Here is a 23684-nt window from a genome sequence, read left to right as displayed (position 1 = left end):
TGCTCTCATCCTCTTCTCTCCGTTCTTTCCGTTTCTCCATCACTCATCCATCTGTTCTCATTCCCCCGTCTTTCATCCCTCTTCACCCAGCATTGGAGGGCCGAGGTAGGTACCAGCACGTTGGAGCAGGACTGTACTGAATGCAACTCTCTCCTCCTGCCCAATCTTCTGTTTTTCTGGCACCATCACTACCTCTCCCCTCACCTGTCTCACTTGCTCCACTTACAGCCTGGTTGCAATTATACCACACATCAGTTATATAACCAGTGAATGCAGCTTTGAGTGTTGATTATTAGTAATCATGATTCATGAAATATCTTTGTCGAGTTTGTCTTTTAGTTGATTTTATGCTCACCAGCACACCTTTTTTTTTTTACCTCACTGACCTGGTTTTTATGTTCATCTATCACTTGTCAGTGACAGCTGCCATTTGGCATTTGGAGTAGGAGTCAGGCTTGGCTGCTCTCGGCTATGCATTCCTGACCTGTGTAGAATTGTACTGGTGAAGAAGAACGCTCTGAGCACTGGAGAAAACGTATATATAACACAGCTGGGTAACAGTTTTAGAATCAGTATGAAATGCTTCTAAGATGTTTAAATTCGGTTCATTTTTGTCGTCATACTTGACACCTCATTAGGTGTCACCAGGGTTTGCAATTTTATTGCAAAGTTGCAAAAACTGCACCACGTCCTGTTGTCAGTAGTTTTAGTAAAGTTGTTTAGTAATGTCACATTGTGGCAACAGCTTTTGTAAAAGAACCAGTATGGTGATTGGATGCAAGACAATCTAAAATGGATTACTAATACTGAAGTGAGCTGACTTTGTGTTCTGCTTTAGCCAGTACTAAAACAAACGTACCAGCTGTTAGTCGTGTTGCAGATTTGCAGTTCTCCTCAATGAAGATGGACAGTTAGTGTAATTCATGGCACTTGCATCTTGAATCCTTGTGACATGTGCTTCCCCTTTCATCCCGGCAGACACAGCGTCATGTGACAGACCTGTATGAAGACCTTCGAGATGGACATAACCTGATCTCGCTGTTGGAGGTCCTCTCCGGGGAAACACTGGTGAGTATTGCCGCCATGTCTGATTTTTTTACCTCGGCGAGGAGCAACAAATACGCCAAAGCTCTGCATCTTTTCACCTCAACCGTCCTCCATCCTCCGAACCAAAACCTAATCCTGACTAATTACATGAAAGGTATTTATTTTAAATCAACCTGGAATATCATCCCGGTGGCAACAAATTATAACCAATCGCAGCCAAGTTGTCAGTCAAAGGCTTAACCTGAGCTGAACTCTGCTAAACAAAGACTTATTCACTGACTCTGGCAGCTCTTGGGTCTGCTCCCTTTCTCTCTATCTCAGCTATCTGACTAACCATCTTTTTTTTTTTGTTGTTGTTGGATTTTTACTTTATTTGAATGTGACTTCTCATGCACTCTTTCTATGACTGTAACTAAAATCTCAAGGCTTACACACCAGACTCATTTCACAGCCAGCGGCGGGGTGCTGGGTTTTACACCCGGGGGTTCAGATCTGCTGCTGTAGTTCATGGCTCCCTCCACCAGCTCCAGCTCTGCTCATCTTCTGAACGCCTCCATAGCCTTAACACATTAACTCCACTTTGGCCTGTGTGTGTGTGTGTGTGTGTGTGTGTGTGTGTGTGTGTGTGTGTGTGTGTGAACTATGCTCCTATCTGATCTACGGTTCCCTTTAACCTTCACCTCTGTGTGTGCTGATCTTTGCTGTCTGGCCTTCGCCTGCTCTCTTTGCACTGCTCTTGCTGGGGGCTAGCCGAGGGAGAGAGACGTGGTCAGGAGCGCTCGGTTGGTGAGTGGGTCGATAACTTTCAGTAGTTTTATTTTTTTAATTATTATTATCCATCCGCGCTTTCCCAGTGTTTTGGCTGTGCATGGTATTCAGACCGCCGTGGTGTTTTGTTGCCTTTTTCCTTTCTCTCATTGACAGGCTTGCTTTAAGCATGTAGCTGCAGGAGATAAACAAAAATACTCAGTCACCAATAGGTGCTGCTGACACTTGCAGGACCCATTGATGAACTATAGACAGCTTTTAGCGCAAGCAGTGCTTTGTTTTGCAAAGCAATATGAGCTTTCAAAAATATCAGTTTGTGTTTGTTTAGGAGCTTTTTTCTTTTTTTAATCATTATTTTCCAGCCATTATATTGTATATGTTAGCATTAAGCATTAATCAACTTTAAGCATTATGCAACATGAGCTAATCTCAGTGTGTTGTCTGATGACTTAAATAATACATATTTATATATACATAAATCAGCCAATGCAAATTTCGTGCTGTAATTAGTATTCTAAAGGGTTTATTATTCCTATCACATTCCCTTTTTTCCCATGTGTGGGATAATGGTGAACAGGACTGAGCCAAAGAAAACAGTCACATTTTGAAACATACAACAAGTATCTCCATGGGAATACTGTACATCAGAATGCTTAAGATATCCAAGATTCACCAGTTATTCCCACGTTTATTCTTTCCTTTAAATGTCTTTCCGTCTGATTTTCCTCCCTTTTTTTTTCTCCATTTTGTTTGAATGCTTTCTGTTCTCCTTTACCGTGAGTGTACCAAAAGGATCGTCTGTCATGTAGCTAAACACCTCTTTATCTCTTTTCTCTCCTTCTCAGCCCAGAGAGAAAGGACGCATGCGATTCCACAAACTGCAGAATGTACAGATAGCACTGGACTTCCTCAAACACCGGCAGGTATGGCACAGAAAAGGATTCCTTGAAAACCTGGAAAACTTGACCAAACCATGGCAATGCCTTGTCATTGTGTCTGTGTTTTCAGGTGGTGCTGCAGTCATTAAACTAAAAATGAATTGCTATACTTTGTCTTCTCAGGTCAAGCTGGTGAACATCAGAAACGATGACATAGCAGATGGGAACCCCAAGCTGACCCTGGGATTAATATGGACCATCATCCTCCACTTCCAGGTCTCCTCCTCTGTCAGTGTTGTGGTCCATTATATTATCGCTATATACCTTTGTCTCTGGGACCTGTCAGCTGTGGTTTCCCATCTCCCTGGAACCAATCAGAATGGACTCTGCTACTCAAAATGAGATATTAAGTATACAGTGTGCAGTCGCTAATTTATGAACGGTATAAAGAAATAACACACCATCAGGGCGTGTAAGTATGAGTCACTCTCTCCCTGACTCCCAAGAGGAGGGTGTGTCGGGCCGAGTGTACAACTTGTTGTCATGCTACACCCCCAGTCACATCCCATGTATCCCGGCCTTTTCCTGTGTACGCCAAGAGCTGCCAGGCAGAAATCCCTGGGTATCAGCCCAATAGGCAGGACCACTCCCTCTAATATCAGATGACTCAGGTTCAGGTTGCAAAAAGCAGAAGCTTAGCATGGGAAATAAAGGAGACTTTGGTGTTGAGAGAGTGGTTTTGGTGAGGTGATCTGGTGAAGGTGCCATTGTGCCCCGGAGATACATGCATTGTTCCCAGCAGAGTCTTTATACTTTTATAGAATAGAGGGTAAAATAGCTGGGCTGTGGTTGCTGATGAGTCAGAGAAAAGAAGATTTAATGAGCTCTGAAGTAAAAAGCAATCTATTAAAATAGTTACTCTAGTACTTACATAATCAAATCATCCAATATTCTATTTAGCGTATACACTTTTTATCAAAGCAGGTACACCATTGGGACGTGATTCCTCATATAAGAATATTTTCAGATTTGCAGGGTAGCGCTATGAGAGGAGGACATTCTGAATCACACATATACATTTATACACACCCAAAATGGAAAATCCGAACCCTATGACTCATTTTTCCAGCCCCCTAATTCCCCAAGTGAAAAGTTATCTTGATGCCACAGCGGGTTTTTCCCCAGACTAGACCAGACAGAAATCCTGCTGCATCCTGTGACACAAGTCAGAAACGATAACACTTCAGTCTACTGATGTCCTGGTAAATATATAACATGCTAATCAACCAGGAAAGATATTAAGTCAAGGGATGGTTAAAGGTGTTAAATGATCTAATAAACCATGGGTATCCAGTGGTTTCGTTCAAATTGCATCTTTTGGTTTCCACTAATGACTAATTTCCTTCATATCTCTTCAATTAACATATTCTACACATCAGCCACCTTCCTAACATTTTATATATATACATATATATATATTCTCTCAGATCTCAGATATTCAGATCAACGGCCAGTCAGAGGACATGACAGCCAAGGAGAAGCTGCTGTTCTGGTCCCAGAGGATGACGGACGGCTACCAGGGCCTCCGCTGCGATAACTTCACCACCAGCTGGAGGGACGGCAAGCTCTTCAACGCTGTCATACACAAACACCAGTGAGTGCTGAATTTCTTGCTGGTTAATTATGTGATTGTAAATTGATAACGGGACTACAAACATTAACACTGGTATGCTAGTCATCATACAAGCTCTGCTGTTATAGAACCATATAGCAGAGTGCATAAAGACAAACACTATACTGTATAACGTGCCCATGCTCTCAAAATAACGATTACTTATTGAGCTGATAGCTCAATATTCACCTTACAATGTCAAATATGAACAATTTAGAAAAATGCAGGGGCTATATATGTGCTTCTGTAGTACGAACAGTGATGCTGGGTCTTGTCATGACACATCACCATCCATGAAGGTTGCTGAATTTTGAGTGAACTGGAGCAGGAGTGGGACCTTGGCACGCTTTCAAATGTCAAATTACACTTCATACTTTAATGCCAGTTTAAACCTGCTCTGTAATTAAATCCTGCTGTCAGTACTGACGGGATGTATCTATTCCTGAGATAATTTTAGACATGATAACCATGTCATGGCTTTTTTTGATGGTATCATATCTGATTTATTTTAATGGATAGACAATTAGCAGAGTCATATAGATTTAATAGTGCAGAGCCTCCAAATAGTTGCACTTCATTTATGCAGTCTTGTCTCTTTAATGAGGTTTTAAAATCTGATATTTTTGCTTCACTCTATCCATAACAAATGTCTTCTTTTGACACATTTTCTATTTACTTGTCTCATGCTGCTGTATTAAAGCCTCTCCATGAATCTTTCAGGCCTTTAGGCTAGGAATACCAGTGACGGGCGTTGGTCATGAGTAATACCCTACCACCTTAAGATGATAATTCCTCTATTAAATATGATTATCTTGTTTAACTATCGGGAACTCAGCATTAAAAAGCAAAATCTGAACTCCTTGCGGTTGAACACTAAATATGTCAATTTCCCTAAAGTTGTTGTGTGTATTTATAGTAGAATTAGTGGTTAAGGATTGCTTTGTATAGCAGCATCCTGGGAAATGAATGTGCGTTTATTTCTCAGGAAGATTTGTCAATACAGTTTGCCATTGGTTGGTTTCCTTTTTAGTTGCCTTTAACAAAGGGATTCATGCCGAGTCCAGTGAGCAAACAGAAGAGAAGATGAATTAGATGAGAGAAAGTCTACTTTCTCTTTAGAGCCATTATGTATTGAAAGACAGGGAAGCCTGCAGGGGCAAGTTTTCTTGAAGTTGAGCGTGTACCTGCAACTTTTATTCTCTTTTTTGGACACACCTGAGGCTGGATTAGTGTTGCCTTTCATAAAGGTGAGGGGTGTGGTGTGTGGGCGTAGCTGCAGCACTCTGTGGCTGCTACATGAAAACTGTGGCGTTACTTCGTGCCTAGACATAATTGAGAGTATCCTAGTGCAGAATATGCGTTCATCCAGGGACTTCAAGATTGTCCAAGGTTTACAAGACTACAGTTGAATTTAGGTTTCATGTTGAAAGGCCTTGATGAAGGAGCAGTGACATAGCTGTACCACTAGGAGGCTTTTTCATCTCAGCAAAGCCTGCAGAAGGATTAAGAGGATCTTCACCTGATGATGAACACCTGACACAATGCGTAGGATGGATTTACATGCAAACCATCAAGCCATAAAAAGATTGAATGAATGAAGCTGTAAACCACTGAAGCATAACTTTTTTTTTTTACTTGCCACTTGGACAAGGAGCTTCTGGCAGACTTTAAGATGCTCGGTGGAAGGAAGAAGTCTAAGCTTAAGAAACGAAGCCTAGGCTTCATCGGTGGTAGGTCTGGGTCTGCCAGTGATGTGGACAATCGCGTGCTCATGTTGTGTGAGGATATCCCATCCGAGGGATCCTCCTGGGACTCAGGCCGAGGTTCCCATAGCTCAGGGGCCCGCTCTAGCAGCGATGATCTGGGCCACGGATGGAGTTCCCGTAGCTTCGTGGGAAGAGAGGATGGACCGAGCATGAGCAGCTCCTCTAGGCCGACACAGCAGTACTCGGTTAGAGAAATACGCCATGTGGAGTCTTCTCCTGTTTATGGACAGAATGCGGGCCACTCCACTCTACGCATCAGAGAGCTGTATGAATCTGCCCATACTTGCTTACTAAATATCATAATCAGTACTGCAGGGATATGCACTGCACATTTGAATGTCTGGATTTAGTAATGTTTAAAGCTGCTATAGTTTATGATACTGTGATTGAAAGTTCTGTAATAGTCAAGTATGTGTGCATGACAGACGAGGCTCTGTGATGCATTCAATCACGCTGTTCTGCAATCTGAAGACGTGAACTTTTGTGCGTTCTGGGAGTCAAGATGTGGTTGGCTGCCAACTCAAAATGTGTCAGCTTTATGTTAGCTGCTCTATAAATTACATTCCACCTACAGATGCTCTGACATCTGCCAAAGGGAGTCAAACACCCACAGGACAAAAAAAAGGCAGGTGCTCGCACAGGTTTGTCAGAAAGTGAACAGGTGGGCTTTTTAACAGCATATAGCCATTGGCAGAATGTGTGCTGCTCATATATTTTGTGTCATACCATATAAGTGAGCTGACTTATACAGACTGCGTTAATTCTGTATATCTGTATATCTTGATCCCGTTTGCCAAGTTCTAATTTTGATTTCTGAAGCTGAAAATTCCGGGAATACAACACTAATTGTAGCTTTACAATCGCCCTGTTAAAGAGCCAACATGGACCCACTTACATATTGTTATCAAATAGATAATGGCTGGTGTTCAATATGGGTACTTTTTATGGAACTCAAAATGTACGTCCTTACACTGCAGATCATAGTCAGTCATACTGCTAAACTCTCATGACATGTTTCACTAGACCACCCCAGAAGATTACTACAACTTACCCCTTTTGCCTGGACGCTGTTGGTGATCAATTGTTCATTTTTGTGTCCCCCTAGTCCCAGACTCATCGACATGGGCAAAGTGTACCGACAGACCAACCTAGAGAACCTGGAACAGGCCTTCAGTGTGGCGGAGAGAGACCTGGGAGTGACGCGCCTGCTGGACCCTGAGGGTAAGGCCAAATTTTAATCTGAAACACCAGACTTGCTCATTGATACTGATAATAGTTATATTCATTCATCAGCATTTTTTTAGTGGGTTATGCTGCAATATTTCTACAATTTTCTGTCTATATTAATTTGCAACATGAAATAATGAGATGCTCATGCTTTCAGATGTCGACGTCCCACACCCTGATGAGAAGTCCATCATCACTTACGTATCATCCCTGTATGATGTCATGCCTCGGGTTGACGTGCACGATGGCGGCAGAGCTAATGTGAGCAGAGCTTGTTTCATACCATGCGTCTCGGTTGATGCACAACTCCAAAATGTTTTAAAAAGGCTATAGACAAATGGGCCTCAGGGAAACACAAGTGTTTGCTCTAATTTGATTTGATTGAATGTTTGATCAGATTTAATCAACACTGAAGAGGCTTGTGACTCTTTCAAACTCTTGCTTGTAAATGAGCTTTTTGTTGACAGTGTTTTCCAACGCTTCCAGAAGTTCAAAGAGAAATAGAAGTCTTGTGAAACCAAGTATCGCAGGAAATTAGCAACCTGTGGTGTTTACAACGCAGAAGCCAAAGGGATAGGCTTGTTTGTATTGTCACCCATCATCTGTTCACATAAAACAAACTGTATAGTAGTAACTAATGCTATGCTGGAACATTTAATGTCCTGTTGCATTTCGAACCAAGTCGTCATTTTAAACACTGAATTTGGGAGAAGTGTAGAAATATGCCTCTGTCTGTCTGTCTCCCACCATTGCCTCCCTTCTCCCACTGTCTCCTCCACCACTGCCCCCTTCATCAACCCCTACTCCACTCTCTGCCTCCTTGTCCACTCACACAAGACCTGGATTGTTGGTACCTAATCGAGTTTAGTGTGATGTGTGTGACTGGCGGAACATGGAGACGCAGGAGAAAAAGAGCCCTACTGTCTGTTGTTGTTAAACTCCCAGCTATCTTTTCTGCTGTGTTGGCTGCAGGAGCTGGAGCTGCGCTGGCAGGAGTACTACGAGCTGGTGACTCTTCTGCTCCAGTGGATCCGCCACCATGTCATGGTCTTCGAGGAGAGGAAGTTCCCTGCTAGCTATGAGGAGATAGAGGTGAGATGATATGTTGATATTGCGCCTCTAGGCCAGAGATTTGTCTTTGTTGCGGGTTTGCAGTTAAGCAGCACTGAAGAGCACAAATATTTTTTTTTAAAAATGGTGTCACGTAATGCTCTCTAAGAAAAAGTTCTGTTTTTATTTAAAGAAGACCACTCAAGTATTGTCAAAAAGAGATTGTCCATTGTTGGATCAAAGAACATGCTTAGATAATGTCTAGCTGTGGGCAGATAGAGGCAACTGTATTCACAGACATTGTTGTACTGTAGGTGGGGCAGTGTCGGTGCTGAGAAAATGCAGCCAAAAGGCAGATAATTGTAAACCTAGTCCTCAGATGAACCACTGCTGTGCCACTCCCAGTCAGTGCAGAACAAAAGCTTAGCGTGACTTTAATGTTTTTCTTAACTCTCTTTGAAGTCAAATTATCAGCAGCACAGCATCATCAAAAGTAGCGGTTTGGGTGTTATAAGTATATATATATAAGTATAGTTAGACATTTTTCTTCAATAATATAGGCAGTGAAGTTATTTGACTCATTATAAGGTCAACTCAATTTAAACCAGTTATGGTAATGAACGAATAATACAATAGAAGCTAGCACCCCACTGTATGCAGACTATTAGAACTGTAGCGTGTAACGTGTTACCTTAATGTACTTATCCTATTTAGGGAATTAGGATTTCAAATTCATTTAACTGACCCAAGTGCATATTTCCCTAAGACAGCAGCATAATGATGGGTCAATTACTCAAGTACAGTCAAGGTTGTTCTGTAGAGGCTGATGCTGATTTATTTCATCAGTCATTATGTCTTGGAACGAAAATAGATTTCAACTTAAGACATAAATTAAATGACAAAACAATAAAATATGAACTTTCTTTTTGTGTATTTTGTCCTCAGCTTCTTTGGCGCCAGTTCTTGAAGTTCAAAGAGACAGAGCTGCCAGTGAAAGAATCCGACAAGAGCCGGTCCAAACACATCTACCAGTCCTTTGAGGCAAGCTAACCCTTATTTTCCATTCTTTTGTATTTTACTGTATCCTGTGCTATTGAGAGATGACTGAACGCCTTCTACTCCCGTCTGTGCACAGAGTGCCGTGCATGCCGGTCAGGTGAAGGTCCCTCCAGGCTACCATCCCATTGATGTGGAGAAAGAATGGGGTCGACTCCATGTGGCCATCCTGGAAAGAGAACGGCTGCTCAGGATAGAGTTTGAGAGGTAAGGACAGGACATGCCATAATATTTTTTTTTTTTCTGAATGAAATTTTTATCGTACGTTTTCCAATCAAGGGGTGTAGTGGTAACAAGACAGAACAGTACAGAAATTAACAAATCAGGCCCCACATCCAGCTTGTTGCTTCTTCATCAAGCAACTATGAGCAGTGTTTTACCATTATAGATTTTTAGTTGCAGACTTATTGCATAATGTTCCTGCTTTGGTAGAAGATAATGTTAGTCAATAACATTCTGGTGTGTTTTGGCTAAGTATCAAAATGAGAGAGATGTGGTCCTCATAATAGGACACATAAAAAGATAGAATTGGGTCTGATGAAATAGGATGAGACGTTTTAAATGTCCTATGTATTTAGAATAGCGTTGCATCATGCCTGGAAAATGGGATGGTTTTGTGTCACGAGGTTGTCCGGTCATCTTGCAGTCTGATAGCCTTGTTTATGGTTCTGACGTGTGGAATGACTGAATGAGCAGACTGGATGTCTTTGTCAGAAAACGGAGACATTTTTGTCTCAGTCTGTGCTGCTGCGTGGAAAAGTATTGTCCTAAGATACAATGGGAGTGTGAGAAGAACCGACTTTCTTTCAGCTGGTGCTGTAATCTTTGAGTTGAGGAATGGCTTTTGTGAGTGACCCTCATAAATTGGAGTATTTGCTGCAACACAGATGGCCGTAAGTTGTGATCTTTGGCGTCTGTCAGTCTTAATGCAATGTGGTTGTCTAACACAGGTTTTTAGTCCTAGAAATGTCAAGGAGGGAGTTGGTAGTTTGGACGTTTTGGGACAGGGATTATCACTATTGCATGTATTTTATTGATCTAAATTTGTCTTTACTGATCTTGTCTTATCCAGACTCGAGAGGCTCCAGAGGATTTACAGTAAAGTCCAGATGGAGTCGGGGATGGGTGATGACCAACTCAGCCGCCTGGAGACCCTGCTGCAGACGGTGAGTCCTGTTCAGGTCTAACATTAGAAATGGTATGTGTTCACAAAGAAGAAAGAATCCAAAAGAAAAGTTTTTAAATACTAAATGTATCTCATTTATCTCTATGTAGTGCAAAGTTACAGAAAAGTGAAAAAAAGAAATTCATAGGAATCTCAAGTATCCTTCAGGCAGAGAAAGGCCTGATGTTTAAGTGTCAATCGCTGTCACAAGCCTTTATTGTCCTTTCTAATGTGGGTGGCATTTGAAACGAAAATGAAAATGGATGTTTTTATTGGCTTTCATCCCTTTCAGGACATTCGTCTGCTGAATGCAGGGAAACGAGCTCAGCACACAGTAGAAGTGGAGAGGGAGCTGGACAAGGCAGACAACATGATTCGCCTGCTCTTCAATGATGTGCAGATACTCAAGGACGGGCGCCACCCTCAGGCTGAACAGATGTACCGCAGGTAGGCGCTACGTGCTTTGCATTCAAGTGAACTTTTAACATAATACGCCCTGTTACAGAATGGTTCAAAAACACAGTTCTGAATACAAAAAAAAGCAGTAGTATAAGTTTATAAGGAGACTATCGATTTTGTCTCTCATCTCCACAGGGTTTACCGCCTCCATGAGCGCCTGGTGAACTTGCGCAGTGATTACAACCTTCGTCTGAAGTCTGCTGGGACCGCTGTCCAGGAACCCCTGATGCAGACCACCCAGCAAACCATCCAGCATACCACCATAAAGGCGCGGCCTCAGTTGGATGATGTGACCCTTCACTATGTCAAAGACCTGCTGGCCTGGGTAGAGGAGAACCAGCTTCGCATTGATGAAGCTGAGTGGGGCTCTGATCTGCCCTCTGTGGAGTCCCAGCTGGGCAGCCACAGAGGCCTGCACAAAACTGTGGAGGACTTCCGATCCAAGATCGAACGGTCCAGGGCCGACGAGGTAGTACCCTTATCAGGACCACTGGAAAAGGATTCCATACTGTCCGACATTTGTGCTGTTGATTTTAAAAGTAACCTCTGTTGCATCTTTTGTATTCTTTAGAGCCAGCTATCTCCTGTCAGCAAGGGCACGTACAGAGAATACCTGGGTAAACTGGACCTTCAGTACGGCAAACTACTGGTGAATATTTTCAGATTTCAAACATTTTTCAGTGGCTAATATTTCGATTTTCTTTAGATTCTCTGCACAGCATGTAAAGGCTTTAAGTTATAGGTATATGAGTCCTGATTTTTTTAATCAACTGTTGATTTATTTTTCCTTTCAGAACTCTTCCAAGTCCCGCCTGAGGAACTTGGATTCACTCCACACATTCGTCAGCGCTGCCACTAAGGAACTGATGTGGTTAAATGAAAAAGAAGAGGAGGAGGTCAACTTTGACTGGAGTGACCGGAACACCAACATGACGGCTAAGAAAGACAACTACTCGGTGTGTTTTAGAGTCTGTGGTCACATGCTTTAAATGTTTTTTTCCAATTCCAATCCTTTAGATTTTGTAAAAGATGTTTAGATTAATGAATTAATTATTTGAATTCTTCAGGGTCTCATGCGAGAGCTGGAGCTGAGGGAGAAGAAGGTCAATGATATCCAGGCCATGGGAGACAAACTTGTCAAGGATGGACATCCTGGCAAGAAGACAGTCGAGGTGATGACTCTAGTAAATCCAACTGGACGGTATAAAAGCTACTGAGTGAGGCCACTACTAATGCACTGTCATCGTGTCTTCTCTGTGTCTTGCAGTCCTTCACAGCTGCCCTGCAGACTCAGTGGAGTTGGATCCTCCAGCTGTGCTGCTGTATTGAGGCTCACCTCAAAGAAAACACAGCCTACTACCAGGTACAAATTTCTGTGCAATTCCAATAACCCTGCCATAAACATACATCAATGTTCGTAGAGCCAAAGACTAAAGTTTTCTGTCCCCCTTGATGTCTTTTTCCTGCAGTTCTTCGCCGATGTGAAAGAGGCTCAGGACAAGATGAAGAAAATGCAAGAGAACATGAAAAAGAAATACAGCTGCGATCGATCCACCACAGCCACACGCCTGGAGGATCTGCTGCAGGATGCTGTGGTGAGTGATGGCTCCTTACGTTGATATATAAAATTGTCCCACTGCTTATATTTAATGTGTACCATTTAGAAAACTGGAAATCATTTTTATTCTAATCTTGTTTGTATTTATTTATTGTTCAACAGGAGGAGAAAGAACAGCTCAATGAATTCAAGACCCTTGTGACCGGCCTAAACAAGAGAGCCAAGTCCATCATCCAGCTGAAACCACGCAACCCCACCACCTCCATCAAAGGCAAACTGCCCATTCAGGCTGTCTGTGACTTTAAGCAACAGGAGGTGAGAACACCTGCTCACCGGTCCACAGGGATTTGTAGTGGTCCCTCTTGCCACAGAACCTCAGCATTCCCTCTTTAATGTGTGTATTTATCAATCGTGGATTGTGTTTCAGATCACTGTCCATAAAGGAGACGAGTGTGCGCTCCTCAACAACTCTCAGCCCTTCAAGTGGAAGGTCCTGAACCGCAATGGACACGAGGCGGTGGTGCCCTCTGTCTGCTTCATTGTGCCTCCAGTCAACAAGGAGGCCACGGACAGTGTGTCCAGGTGAGAACACAGTAAAACAAAACAAAATGAGTGTGACACCTGTGTGTATAAACTGGGTAATGTAGCCTCACTCTGGGTATTGAACTCCACTGTAGATCTTAGCTTTTCTAAAACAGTGACATGAAATAATGACAAAGAATTTACAGATGTTATTTGCAGTGGTAGATGTAACCACATTTTCTAAAATCCTAAGGCAGCAGGATTTATGGGAAATGTGGTTCTTTTTTTTTGGAAATATGTAATGCCTCAGATAACCTTTAACTGGTAACTGGCAATTTCCTGCACTGTGTTTAATGGTAAGGTGTAATCTCTGAAGTACTGTCTGTTTCTTAATTCTTGCACTATCTGCGCACCTCTCCTACTCCAGTCTGGATGCAGGTCATCAGCAGATGGTGTCTATGTGGCAGAGGCTCCATATAGACATGAAGAGCTTGCTGTCATGGCAGTACCTGATGAGAGACTTCACACAGATACGCTCCTGGAACATCACCATGGTGACTATTAACACCTCACCTTACTGTATTTATTATAAAATGAGACCAAAGTAGTAGCTTAAATTAGCTGTAGGAAGCTAAAGGAAGCTAAATAAATCAATCAAGGTTTGGGGAGGAGAGGGAAAGACACTAAAGTCTCTTATATTAAGAGCAGGCTATGCATGGAAGAGTTTTATTGTGTTTAGTGTTTGGAATCAAATTCAATTACTGCAGGATCATTTGCTGGCGCTCGAAAGAGTGTACTGGCCATGATTAAAAGAACGAGGAAACTGTTTATCTGTTTTCTTTGAGCTTTAATGATTCTTTATATATCAGTTCATGAAATAAACCTGACCCCAAACATAAATACATCATTAAATCAAATTATTGCACCAAGCTCAGTGCACATTACGTGGAATTCCATTGTAGTCCTGCCTCCTAATCCCTCCCCCATTTTTCTCCACCTTGTGCAGCTAAAGACCATGAAACCAGAGGAATATAGGCTGATGATGAGGAACCTGGAGCTCCACTACCAGGACTACATGCGTGACAGCCAGGACTCGCAGCTCTTTGGCCCTGATGACCGCATGCAGATCGAGGAGGACTACACTAAGTCGACCCAGCATTTCGACGGCCTGCTTCGCTCCATGGAGAAAGGTAACTTTTTTTTTTCTCCAAATAACATTATTTTCTGATTATTCGTTGATATATAAAGGGAATATACAATAAGTGTATAGAAAGTTTACAGTATATAATTGTCATTCACCTTTCAGGACTAATGGTTGTTAGTCTCAAAGGTGAGTGATGTCAAGCCAGTCAAAGCTACAGCTCACCAAGCTAGTGTGTGTACATGCTTTGAAGCCTTGGATGAGACGCTCTTAGAGTAGAGTCTTGAGTGACTGCATGTTGTTTTGGTTCCCAAGTTGTTTTTCTTTTTTGCAGCTCTGCACAAAGTAGAATCTATATTTTGTAGGTTAAGCTACACTATGTTGTGCTTTTTGTCATGCAGCCATATCACCTAATAGTGTGACTACTACTACTAGGTAGAAAATACTTGCTATATACTGTACGCTATGACTGTAGTGTACGGAGCTGCGTGTGTTTGTGAACCAACACATGAAGAGCTGCATGTGATCATGCTTAAGTGCACTCCAAATATGTGGTAGCTGTTGCAAAAAAAGAAGTGCTTTGAGAATGTGAAACACTTAGAAAGATATCCCTTAAGTAGTTCCACATCAACAATTCCAAATTATAAACATGGCCTAACATACTGTGCCATATACACAAAAGTCTTATCTAAGCTGTGTGATGTTAGTATTTCTACATTCTTGGCCCCAAAAATCTATCGCACCTTTTGGCTAAATGAATTGTTTATCGAATACTGCTGTATTAACCAAATGCATGTGCCGCTACACAGGTCAACAGGATGAGTCTCTGTGTAAGAACTACATCTCCGAGCTCAAGGACCTGCGTGTGCACATAGAGAAATGTGAAGCTGGGACTGTGGCTCGCATACGCAGACCTATGGAGAAGGAGCCTCTGAAAGAATGTGTTCAGAAGACAGCAGAGCAGAAGGTACTCAACAACTTAACGCTGTCATGTGTTGAAATAGCAATGGGACAACAACAACAAAACAACATTACCATATAAATTAGACATTAGCAGACCGAGACCGAGACTGCTACTACCGGCCTCTACTTCATGCTATACAGTCTGCCTCTAGGCTTGAATCCGCTGCCTGCTGCCTGGAGGATTATCTCAAGGGCTAATTTACATTATTCCTGTCAGCTTTCTTATGAGGATGAAGTTGGGACTAATAGTAAATATCCTTTGCAAGAGGAAAATGGAAATGTTAATTCAGAGAAATACAAAATGCTCTGCATATCGCCATTACATAATGTGGTCATTGTGTACAGCATTTGTATTTAATGACTCTCATGGCATACATCTGATACATATGACAACATCTTTAGAAGGCAAAACATCTGCAACATGGTTCTTAGCAGCCTCCTAGACTTAGAGGCAAAACAAATCACTCCACAGAGAATAAACAAGAAAAGATAAGCCGGGGTAAATAAACGAGAGGAGAATTTATGATAAGATAATTAGATAACTCTGTAATTTAATAAAAATTCTTTATGCCTTTTAATCACATCGTGCCAGAATACATGCAGTATGGTGGACAGTTAAGGACAGTGATTGGTGGACTGGTAAATTGGTGGAAAGAAGAAAGAGGACTAGAATTTCTCTCTGTCCTAAACCACTGTAAAAATGGAGAGAGAGCCGCAATCAGTGTTGGTTTGAAGTGTGAAAATGCAGCAGAGAATTGCATTGAGATTGAGATGTTTGTATGCAGTTGTATGAAGCTGCAGAGATTGTAGGCCTGCTGGCTACTGCAGCTGCTCTGGTCCCTGCTGATCTCAGAATGTGTGCAGTGCAGCTGGCCAATCCTTGCACAGAGAAACCCAGCATCATTTAAATTTTAAAGGTGCCTTATAGCACATTTTTGCAATTTGCTCCTCATAACAGGCTGGTTGTGATTTTTTGTTTTTTTTTGTCCATGTTTAACCTCAGTCAAGTTTTGACTCTTTACATGTTGCTGACTCTCATTGTCTTCTTCTGTTGCACAGAAAGTCCAGGTGGAGCTTGAGGGCCTCAAGAAGGACCTTAATAAGGTCTCTACAAAGACACAAGAGGTCTTGGCCTCCCCTCAGCAGTCTGCCTCATGTCCTATGCTGCGCTCCGAGCTTGACCTCACTGTGCAGAAGATGGATCATGTCCACATGCTCTCCTCCGTTTATCTCAACAAGTGAGTCTCCCGGGCCACTCTTGAGAGTTTAGAGAAAATGTTTTCTAATAGCCCCACACCTTGCTACTTATTTACCTACTGTTTTTTTGCCCCAGGCTGAAGACTGTGGAGATGGTCATTCGTAATACACAGGGTGCTGAGGGTATTCTCAAGCAGTATGAGGAATGTCTCCACGAGGTTCACACCGTGCCCAGTGATGTCAAGGAAGTAGAGACTTATAGAACAAAGCTTAAGGTAAACAGCATATGAGTCGGGGGTCAGAAATACAACATCTGTTAGAGGAGAACTTGCTTGATTGTATATGAGTGATTTTATATTTGCATACAAAAAAATACAAATCATCCTCTCAGCCAATTGGGAACTGTTCCTTTTAAGTAGTTCAGCCTAGTCTTAACTGATGATCACTGCTGACTTGCCCTTTCTTTTTGTATGCATGCTGCAGAAAATGCGAGCTGAGGCTGAGGGTGAACAGCCAGTGTTTGATTCTCTGGAAGAAGAGCTGAAGAAGGCCTCTGCAGTGAGTGACAAGATGTCGCGTGTGCACAGCGAGCGTGATGTGGAGCTGGACTACTACCGCCAGCACCTGTCTGGTCTCCAGGATCGCTGGAAGGCTGTTTTCTCACAGATTGACCTTCGCCAGAGAGAGCTGGAGCAGCTTGGCCGCCAGCTAGGCTACTATCGTGAGAGCTATGATTGGCTGATGCGCTGGATTGGCGACGCCAAGCAAAGGCAGGAGAAGATCCAGGCTGTGCCCATCACTGACAGCAAATCTCTGAAAGAACAGCTGACCCAGGAGAAGGTATATTGTGTGCCGCTTGATATTACCAGCATTATTTTAATTGTTTTCACATGAAACCCGTGAGCTCAACTCTTAAACTCTTAAAACAGAAACTGCTGGAGGAGATTGAGCAGAACAAAGACAAAGTTGATGAGTGCCAAACATATGCTAAAGCGTACATCGGTGCTATCAAGGTGGGCATTAAACAACACTAGTTTACATTAATTCCGGTAAATATTGTAATTTGGAGCATTTAGAGAAAGTATCTGTGGCATAACTGAGGTATGGAGTTTTCTTTTCAAATAGGACTATGAACTCCAGCTGGTCGCCTACAAAGCTCAGGTGGAGCCTCTTGCTTCTCCCTTGAAGAAAACCAAACTGGATTCTTCTTCTGACAACATCATTCAGGAGGTATGTTTCTTAGAACCTAATGTGGATACAGTTTCTAGAAAAAAGTGAATATTTTGATGAAGGACAACTTAGCCATTAACTGATTTCACTGTGAAAGAATGAAGCTGAAAGTTACGCATTTCTAAGAGTTGTTTGTTTCTCCCTGTACCAGTATGTAACACTGAGGACCCGCTACAGTGAGCTGATGACTCTGACTAGTCAGTACATCAAGTTCATCACTGACACGCAGCATCGCTTGGAGAACGAGGAGGTGCGTGACAACTGGCTGAGGATCCCAAACAAACTAAATTCTAACATTAACCTAACCAACCAAATAATCAACCAACCAACCAACAAACGAGATTGGCCGCCGACCACCATGCATGCTTTTCTCCGTGTGTCTCACACACACACACACACACACACATTACATTAATGTAAAGGTGACAAATAGTTCCTTTGCACTGGTTACGCTTGAAACATTGGCAGACTGTAGCTGATCTATTAGCGAGAGAAGAACCGATTCTCTGGAGCATATTGCTTTCAGTAGTGATCATCAAGACAAAGGACGAGTAAAACAGTGAAAAAAACAATAATAAGTAAATCAAATGAACAAATATGATGCATGAGGTTTGAGTGTGTTTACATTGAAAGTGAATTCAGTATTTAAATAGATTATTTATTTGGAAGCTTGAGACCACAATTTTCAATGTCAGTCGAAAACTAGAGTGAATAAATACAGTACACTGTGTGTTTGGATTAGCTACTCCATCTCCATTCATTGTGTGTATTGTGCCATCGTAGATTCAGAGTGAGGGGTTCTTTCTTTCACTACAATTTTTTTTCTTTCTTATCCCTCTGGCCTCTTTATTTCCTGAGCTTAAAGTTAAGACTCTACAGTTCAGCCTGGTTATCATGGTCTTCAGCTCCTCTTTTTCTTCCAAATTAACACAAGTTTAAGGTTTTACATTATTTTCTAACCCTAATGTTTTGTTTCTTTGCTTCTCTTAACTGCTTGCCAGTACTTTGCCATGATGAATGCTTAACTTGTTTGAGCATTAAAGAGGTAAATTATTCAGTGTTTCAAGTACCTTCTGTACTCTCCTGTATAATCTCCATTCCTTCTGTCATCTGTGTCTCTCTCAAACTGCATTTTGGCTTTCTATGGCGTATTTATTTTCTCGCTTTCACTGCAGCCTTTTATAGAATTACAGTAACTATCCACACTGTCTTAGAGTCACTATCATCCTTAATTACCCTTTGTACTCGATATTCTTTTTAACATACTTTACAGTGCTTCTTACACTTCATAAACTGGTTTACAGTGACATCATCTGAACCTGTTATCCTTGACTTGCCTTTCTTTTCCATTCCATTTTGTGGCAAATAGTGATTTAAAGAACCCCCAGTGCACAGGATGAGATGAAAGCCAGTCTAAGTGTATGCTGTGAATAATATTCTAACATGAAGCATTTAGTCTTTATTAAAAAAAAAAAAAAATGAAGTGTAAACAAATGTTTCAACACTTTGCACACAGGCAATCCACAGACAAATAAGATAGACATGAAACAATTTTATATATATATATTTATTTGTACAACTGCCTATTTACATAACTCAAACACATTTATATCAAACATATCAATATTTGAATAGTGATTATAAAATAAATATGTTTGGGAGATACATGGAAATAGAACATTGAAATAATATTTCAACAAATTATGTTCAGTTTGATAAGAATTGAAGCTACAGATACTATAATGCAGTGCTTGAAAGTTAGAGCTACAGCTACAGTTGCATGCCATATGATTTTCTTGCAGTGTCGTGAAGTGATATTTTGTTTCCATACATTAATAGATACATACCCATCATCCATTTTTTCCTGAATTGTCTTGTCATGAATTATTTTAATTGCATCGTGAATTTAACATTTTGATGAATGTGCATCTAATTTGCATCGAGTGATCTTTGACTTGACCTTTGAGCTAACTTTAATATTAACATTGCCTGGGTAATACAGTGCATTACGTTGCTCTTATTCCAGTGTGATTAGGCTGTGATTACTATAGTAATTACAATTTTAATCCACACTGTTTTTGAGCTGGTTAATGTAAAGTGTTACCTTTAACATGTCATGCTTGATTATAATCCTTTCTTTACCATTTGCTTCCACTAATGTAGAAAGCTGCCGAGAAACTCAAAGCGGAAGAGCAGAAAAAAATGGCCAAGATGCAGGCTGAGTTAGACAAACAGAAGCAGTTAGCTGAAGCTCACGCAAAGGCCATTGCCAAAGCTGAGAAAGAGGCTCAAGAGCTGAAGCTCAGAATGCAGGAAGAAGTAAGCAAGAGAGAAATTGCTGCTGTAGATGCAGAAAAGCAAAAGCACAACATCCAGCTGGAACTGCACGAGCTCAAAAACCTTTCAGAGCAGCAGATCCAGGACAAGAGTCAACAGGTGGATGAGGCTCTTCAAAGCAGGGTCAAGATTGAGGAGGAAATTCGCATCATTAGGATCCAACTTGAGGCAACGGTAAAACAAAAGTCTACCGCAGAATCTGAGCTCAAGCAACTTCGTGAAAGAGCAGCTGAAGCTGAGAAACTCAGAAAGGCCGCCCACGAAGAAGCTGAGAAGCTCCGCAAACAAGTCAATGAAGAGACCCAGAAGAAGCGCACAGCAGAGGAGGAACTCAACCGCAAATCCGAGGCAGAGAAGGAAGCTTCTAGGCAAAAGCAAAAAGCTCTGGGTGACCTCGAAAACCTCAAGATGCAGGCCGAGGAGGCTGAAAGGCAAGTGAAGCAAGCAGAGATAGAAAAGGAGAGACAAATCAAGGTTGCTCAAGTGGCAGCCCAAAAGAGTGCTGCGGCTGAGCTCCAGAGCAAACACATCTCCTTTGTGGAAAAGACCTCAAAGTTGGAAGAATCACTCAAACAAGAGCATGGCGCGGTACTTCAGCTGCAACAAGAAGCAGCATTGCTCAAGAAACAACAGGAGGATGCGGAAACAGCCAGAGAAGAGGCAGAAAAAGAGCTTGAGAAATGGAGGCAAAAAGCTAACGAGGCCCTTCGTCTAAGACTCCAGGCTGAGGAAGAAGCTCACAAAAAGACCCTCACTCAAGAAGAAGCTGAGAGACAAAAGGAGGAGGCTGAGCGTGAGGCTAAAAAGAGAGCCAAAGCTGAAGATTCAGCCCTGAAGCAGAAAGAAATAGCTGAGAAAGAACTTGAGAGGCAGAGGAAGGTAGCTGAGAGCACAGCTCAGCAGAAACTCACTGCAGAACATGAGCTGATTCGACTTAGGGCAGACTTTGACAACGCAGAACAGCAGAGATCCCTCCTTGAGGACGAACTTTACCGGCTGAAGAATGAAGTCGTTGCAGCTCAACAACAAAGGAAACAGCTGGAGGATGAACTGGCCAAAGTGAGGAGTGAAATGGATATACTCATTCAGCTTAAGTCCAAGGCAGAAAAGGAGACCATGTCCAACACAGAGAAGAGCAAACAACTTCTTGAGGCTGAAGCCAGCAAGATGAGGGACCTGGCTGAGGAAGCAAGCAAACTTAGAGCCATTTCAGAGGAGGCCAAGCATCAGAGACAAGTTGCTGAGGAAGAAGCAGCTCGTCAGAGAGCAGAGGCTGAAAGGATTCTCAAAGAGAAGCTGGCTGCAATCAGCGAGGCCACTCGTTTAAAAACAGAGGCTGAAATTGCCCTGAAAGAGAAGGAGGCAGAAAACGAAAGACTGCGGCGGCAAGCTGAGGATGAGTCTTACCAGAGGAAAGCTCTTGAAGACCAGGCCAACCAGCACAAGCAAGATATTGACGAAAAGATAGTCCAACTCAAAAAATCATCTGAGGCTGAAATGGAAAGACAAAAGGCAATAGTGGATGACACGCTCAAGCAGCGGCGAGTTGTCGAAGAAGAAATCCGAATTCTTAAGCTCAACTTTGAAAAGGCTTCATCTGGAAAACTTGATCTAGAGCTAGAACTGAACAAACTGAAAAACATTGCTGAGGAAACTCAACAAAGCAAACTAAGAGCAGAGGAAGAGGCAGAGAAACTAAGGAAGCTTGCCCTTGAGGAGGAGAAGAGGAGGAGGGAAGCAGAGGAAAAGGTTAAGAAGATTGCTGCTGCAGAGCAAGAGGCAGCCAGACAACGCAAAGCAGCCCAAGACGAGCTTGATCGTCTGAGAAAGAAAGCAGAAGAAGCCAGAAAGCAGAAAGACGAGGCCGACAAAGAAGCAGAAAAGCAGATTGTTGCAGCCCAACAAGCAGCTCTGAAATGCAGTACAGCTGAGCAGCAAGTCCAAAGTGTCCTTGCTCAACAGAAGGAAGATACCATTACGCAGAAGAAGCTTAAGGAAGAATATGAGAAATCCAAGAAGCTTGCCAAAGAGGCAGAGGCTGCTAAGGACAAGGCAGAAAGGGAGGCAGCTCTCCTTCGTCAACAAGCAGAGGAAGCAGAACGACAAAAGGCAGCTGCTGAGAAAGAAGCTGCAAACCAAGCCAAAGCTCAGGAGGATGCTGAGAGGTTGAGGAAGGAGGCTGAATTTGAAGCTGCTAAACGAGCACAAGCAGAAGCTGCAGCACTCAAGCAGAAGCAACAAGCTGATGCTGAAATGGCAAAGCACAAAAAACTGGCAGAGCAAACATTAAAACAGAAGTTCCAAGTAGAGCAAGAGCTCACAAAGGTTAAACTTAAGCTTGATGAAACTGATAAACAGAAGTCTGTCCTGGATGAAGAGCTGCAGCGCTTGAAGGATGAGGTTGATGATGCTGTCAAACAAAGGGCAGAGGTGGAGGAGGAGCTGTTCAAAGTCAAGGTTCAGATGGAGGAACTACTCAAGCTGAAAATCAGAATTGAGGAGGAAAATCAACGCCTCATCAAGAAAGATAAAGATAACACACAAAAGTTCCTTGCCAAGGAGGCTGACAATATGAAAAAGCTTGCAGGGGATGCTGCTAGACTTAGTGTAGAAGCCCAAGAGGCTGCACGCTTTAGACAGATTGCAGAAGAAGACCTCAATCAGCAACGAGCTCTTGCAGAGAAAATGCTCAAAGAGAAAATGCAGGCCATAGCAGAGGCATCTAGACTTAGAGCTGAGGCAGAGATGCTCCAAAAGCAGAAGGACTTGGCCCAGGAGCAGGCACAAAAGCTGATGGAGGATAAACAACGAATGCAACAGCGTCTGGAGGAGGAAACAGAGGAATACCAGAAGTCACTAGACGCAGAAAGGAAAAGGCAATTGGAGATCAAAACTGAGGCCGAAACCCTCAAACTTCAAGTTTCTCAGCTCAGTGAAGCCCAGGCCAAAGCTGAAGAAGAGGCTAAAAAATTCAAAAAACAAGCTGATATGATTGCTACCCGCCTTCATGAGACTGAAATAGCCACCAAAGAAAAAATGACTGTAGTGGAAAAACTGGAAGTCGCAAGACTGAATACCAGCAAAGAGGCTGACGATTTACGCAAAGCTATTGCAGACCTAGAGAACGAGAAGGCTAGACTGAAAAAGGAGGCTGAAGAACTTCAAAATAAGTCTAAAGAGGTATTGTGTCAAAAATGGCATAGCAGAGCAGCTTATGTCATTGTTAACTCTATCTGAAAACTAAAACACTTCTTTCTTAAAATTTCCTCTATTCCTTTCTCTGATTATACTAATCATGAAACCATATCTTTGATTTTAAGTATGATTTTGATTTCATTTTTTTTCACAGTGCACTGTGCTCATGCAAATCACATCCTGAATGTCCCCTCATATCCTGGAATGTTTCTTAATTTTTGAGACATGCTTTATATTTCTTTCAGTTTGGAAACTCAGTTGCAACAGCTTGAAACAATTCAATTGATATTCCTTTAGCAATTTAATCAAAAAATTCGACTTAAGAGTGACTCAACAACTAGAGATAGCCTAGCATTACAGCAGATGCACCCACAGATTTACCAGAATTCCTAACCTCGAAGATTTATGCCAATGCTCAGTGAGTTTTAAAGGAATGTTCCACTGCTTTTATAA

The 23684-nt window shown here is 42.2% G+C and overlaps 1 protein-coding gene across 1 annotated transcript in view; it reads left to right on the top strand.

Moving 5' to 3' along the window:
* Positions 1–23684, top strand: part of plecb (plectin b) — a 37368-nt gene that overhangs the window by 5626 nt on the left and 8058 nt on the right. Inside the window, exons 3-31 of the mRNA XM_070911544.1 lie at positions 979–1068; positions 2661–2738; positions 2877–2969; positions 4181–4347; positions 7237–7352; positions 7516–7619; positions 8331–8450; positions 9354–9449; positions 9544–9671; positions 10537–10630; positions 10922–11076; positions 11224–11557; positions 11660–11737; positions 11883–12044; positions 12156–12260; positions 12356–12451; positions 12558–12683; positions 12809–12961; positions 13074–13228; positions 13596–13722; positions 14175–14358; positions 15119–15276; positions 16332–16510; positions 16606–16744; positions 16953–17309; positions 17399–17482; positions 17595–17699; positions 17851–17949; positions 19863–23216. Of these exons, the coding sequence (XP_070767645.1) occupies positions 979–1068; positions 2661–2738; positions 2877–2969; positions 4181–4347; positions 7237–7352; positions 7516–7619; positions 8331–8450; positions 9354–9449; positions 9544–9671; positions 10537–10630; positions 10922–11076; positions 11224–11557; positions 11660–11737; positions 11883–12044; positions 12156–12260; positions 12356–12451; positions 12558–12683; positions 12809–12961; positions 13074–13228; positions 13596–13722; positions 14175–14358; positions 15119–15276; positions 16332–16510; positions 16606–16744; positions 16953–17309; positions 17399–17482; positions 17595–17699; positions 17851–17949; positions 19863–23216 (7236 nt within the window). The remainder of the gene's footprint in view (positions 1–978; positions 1069–2660; positions 2739–2876; positions 2970–4180; positions 4348–7236; positions 7353–7515; positions 7620–8330; positions 8451–9353; positions 9450–9543; positions 9672–10536; positions 10631–10921; positions 11077–11223; positions 11558–11659; positions 11738–11882; positions 12045–12155; positions 12261–12355; positions 12452–12557; positions 12684–12808; positions 12962–13073; positions 13229–13595; positions 13723–14174; positions 14359–15118; positions 15277–16331; positions 16511–16605; positions 16745–16952; positions 17310–17398; positions 17483–17594; positions 17700–17850; positions 17950–19862; positions 23217–23684) is intronic.

Source organism: Enoplosus armatus, chromosome 9 (genome assembly GCF_043641665.1).
Source record: "Enoplosus armatus isolate fEnoArm2 chromosome 9, fEnoArm2.hap1, whole genome shotgun sequence".
NCBI classification, from domain to species: domain Eukaryota; kingdom Metazoa; phylum Chordata; class Actinopteri; order Centrarchiformes; family Enoplosidae; genus Enoplosus; species Enoplosus armatus.
This window is presented reverse-complemented; position numbering and strand designations above follow the sequence as displayed.